Source organism: Bos taurus, chromosome Y (assembly GCF_002263795.3).
Source record: "Bos taurus isolate L1 Dominette 01449 registration number 42190680 breed Hereford chromosome Y, ARS-UCD2.0, whole genome shotgun sequence".
NCBI lineage: Eukaryota > Metazoa > Chordata > Mammalia > Artiodactyla > Bovidae > Bos > Bos taurus.
In genome coordinates, this window is record NC_082638.1 from 24441888 (window position 1) to 24443497 (window position 1610).

Genomic DNA, 1610 nt, shown 5'->3' on the forward strand with positions numbered 1-1610 from the left:
TAGTGGCAGATGCAAAACCTGCCAGCTCCCTAGAGCAGAATTTGGCCATATGGTGGAGCTGGAGCCCAGGAACCGCCGAAGATGTCCTCCGGTCTAGGGGTGTGTCCATAAGGGTGCCGTCCAGTACCCTCTCAGCCATTGGTCTAGATTTGGGCCAGCAGCATGTGCGCGGCTCAAAGCCTAGGGCCGTGCCTGTTTGGTTGATGTACCAGAGCCTGTTCACCCGGTCCTGGGCTCACCACCACCCCTTTCTTCAGCCTCAGGCCACCCCAGACACACCAGCCACTGCCTCCCGGTCATGCCTCTCACTCCCCACCCCGAAAAAACAAGTGGGTCCCACAGGTTTATTGCAGCCTGGGCCGCCATTGCACACCACTTGCTTTGGTGCTCCTATGTCCCATCCTTTCACATCTGACCCAGTCTGGGGTCATGGCCAGGGCCAAGAAGAGCACGAGAGGTGGTCAGAGGAATGCGGGAGCATCTTGGGACCCCGGACCTACTTTGTTGTGAGCCCAGAAGCTCAGGGGGATGGGGCCCTGCAGCCTGCCCTTGTGATGCTGTGCACGGCTGCGACCCTACAGCCACAAGTTGCAACAGCAGGCGACAATGCGACCCACGTCAGCGTGGAGGTGGCAGGGGATGGCGGGGCCCTGGTGGACAGAGACGTGGCGGGGATCAGGCGGGTGTTCCAGCTGCTTGTGGAAGACATCATGGAGGAGGTGGAGGTTTTGGCTGATGAGGAGCAGCAACGGGGGTCCTCGCAAGACCTGAAGGAGAAGGTGTTAGAGGATCAGGGCAAGGAATTGCCGGGAGACACAAATGAACTTCTGGCACTAGATGCGCTGCAGGCGCTGTCCACCCTGCAAGTGGAACTGAGCTCTGACCATGAGAAAAACTGCAGGGGCTATGTTTCCTTCATGTGCAAGAGCCATTAGAGGAGGAAGCATGACTTGGCTCAGAGGAGTGCCATTATCCAGGGCATCTCTGGTTTCTGGGCCAAAGTGGTATCCTTTCTGCTGCTTCTTGGGGTCTGCTGCTCAGGAGGAGGAGGAGGTGCAGAAGCAGGAGCAGGAGGATGGGTGGGGACGAGGGCGCAGGATGGGTGCTGATGGACCCTGTAGGAAGTGTGGTACTGGGCAATTGGCAGGCTCCAAGGCACAGCTGAGTAGAGTCCAGGCAGGGCCACACCCCTGAGTGTCGCTGCCATGAATTTGTGTGTCTACTTCAGGCCTACATCTGAGGAGGAGCAGCTCCAAAGCCTCTAAGTCAGGAATGACCAGAGACAGTACACCAGAGCAGCCTCAGCAGACAGTTATTATAAATGTGGATGATCCCGAAAATAACTGAGACTTGGGAGTCACACACACGTACACACAGACACACATACACATACACAAACACACACTAACTCCTTTGCTTTTGGACACAATTTGTTTCAATGACTGCAAGTCTGACCATGTAAGCAATGACATGCCACTACTCAGCATACACAGGTCTGGAGAAGAGTAGGGATCAGAAACAGCCCCTTCTTGGGGAATGCAGACCACCTCAGATACAGAACACCACAAGGAACCCAGAGCCATGAGCATGCCTGATGGTATGGCAGGGCC

The 1610-nt window shown here is 56.1% G+C and overlaps 1 protein-coding gene across 1 annotated transcript; it reads left to right on the plus strand.

Moving 5' to 3' along the window:
* The first annotated feature begins 392 nt into the window (after nt 1–392).
* On the plus strand, nt 393–935 carry LOC132344657 (testis-specific Y-encoded protein 1-like). Its single transcript, XM_059884302.1, has 2 exons — nt 393–518; nt 582–935. The coding sequence occupies exons 1-2, from the start codon at nt 393–395 to the stop codon at nt 933–935; spliced, it is 480 nt and encodes a 159-aa protein (XP_059740285.1).
* Nucleotides 936–1610: the final 675 nt, after the last annotated feature.

Coding starts and splice junctions, on each gene's coding strand:
- LOC132344657 (XM_059884302.1), top strand. CDS start 393: ATGTCCCATCCTTTCACATCTGACCCAGTCTGGGGTCATGGCCAGGGC. Junction 519..581: donor ACTTTGTTGTGAGCCCAGAA/GCTCAGGGGGAT, acceptor GCGACCCTACAG/CCACAAGTTGCAACAGCAGG.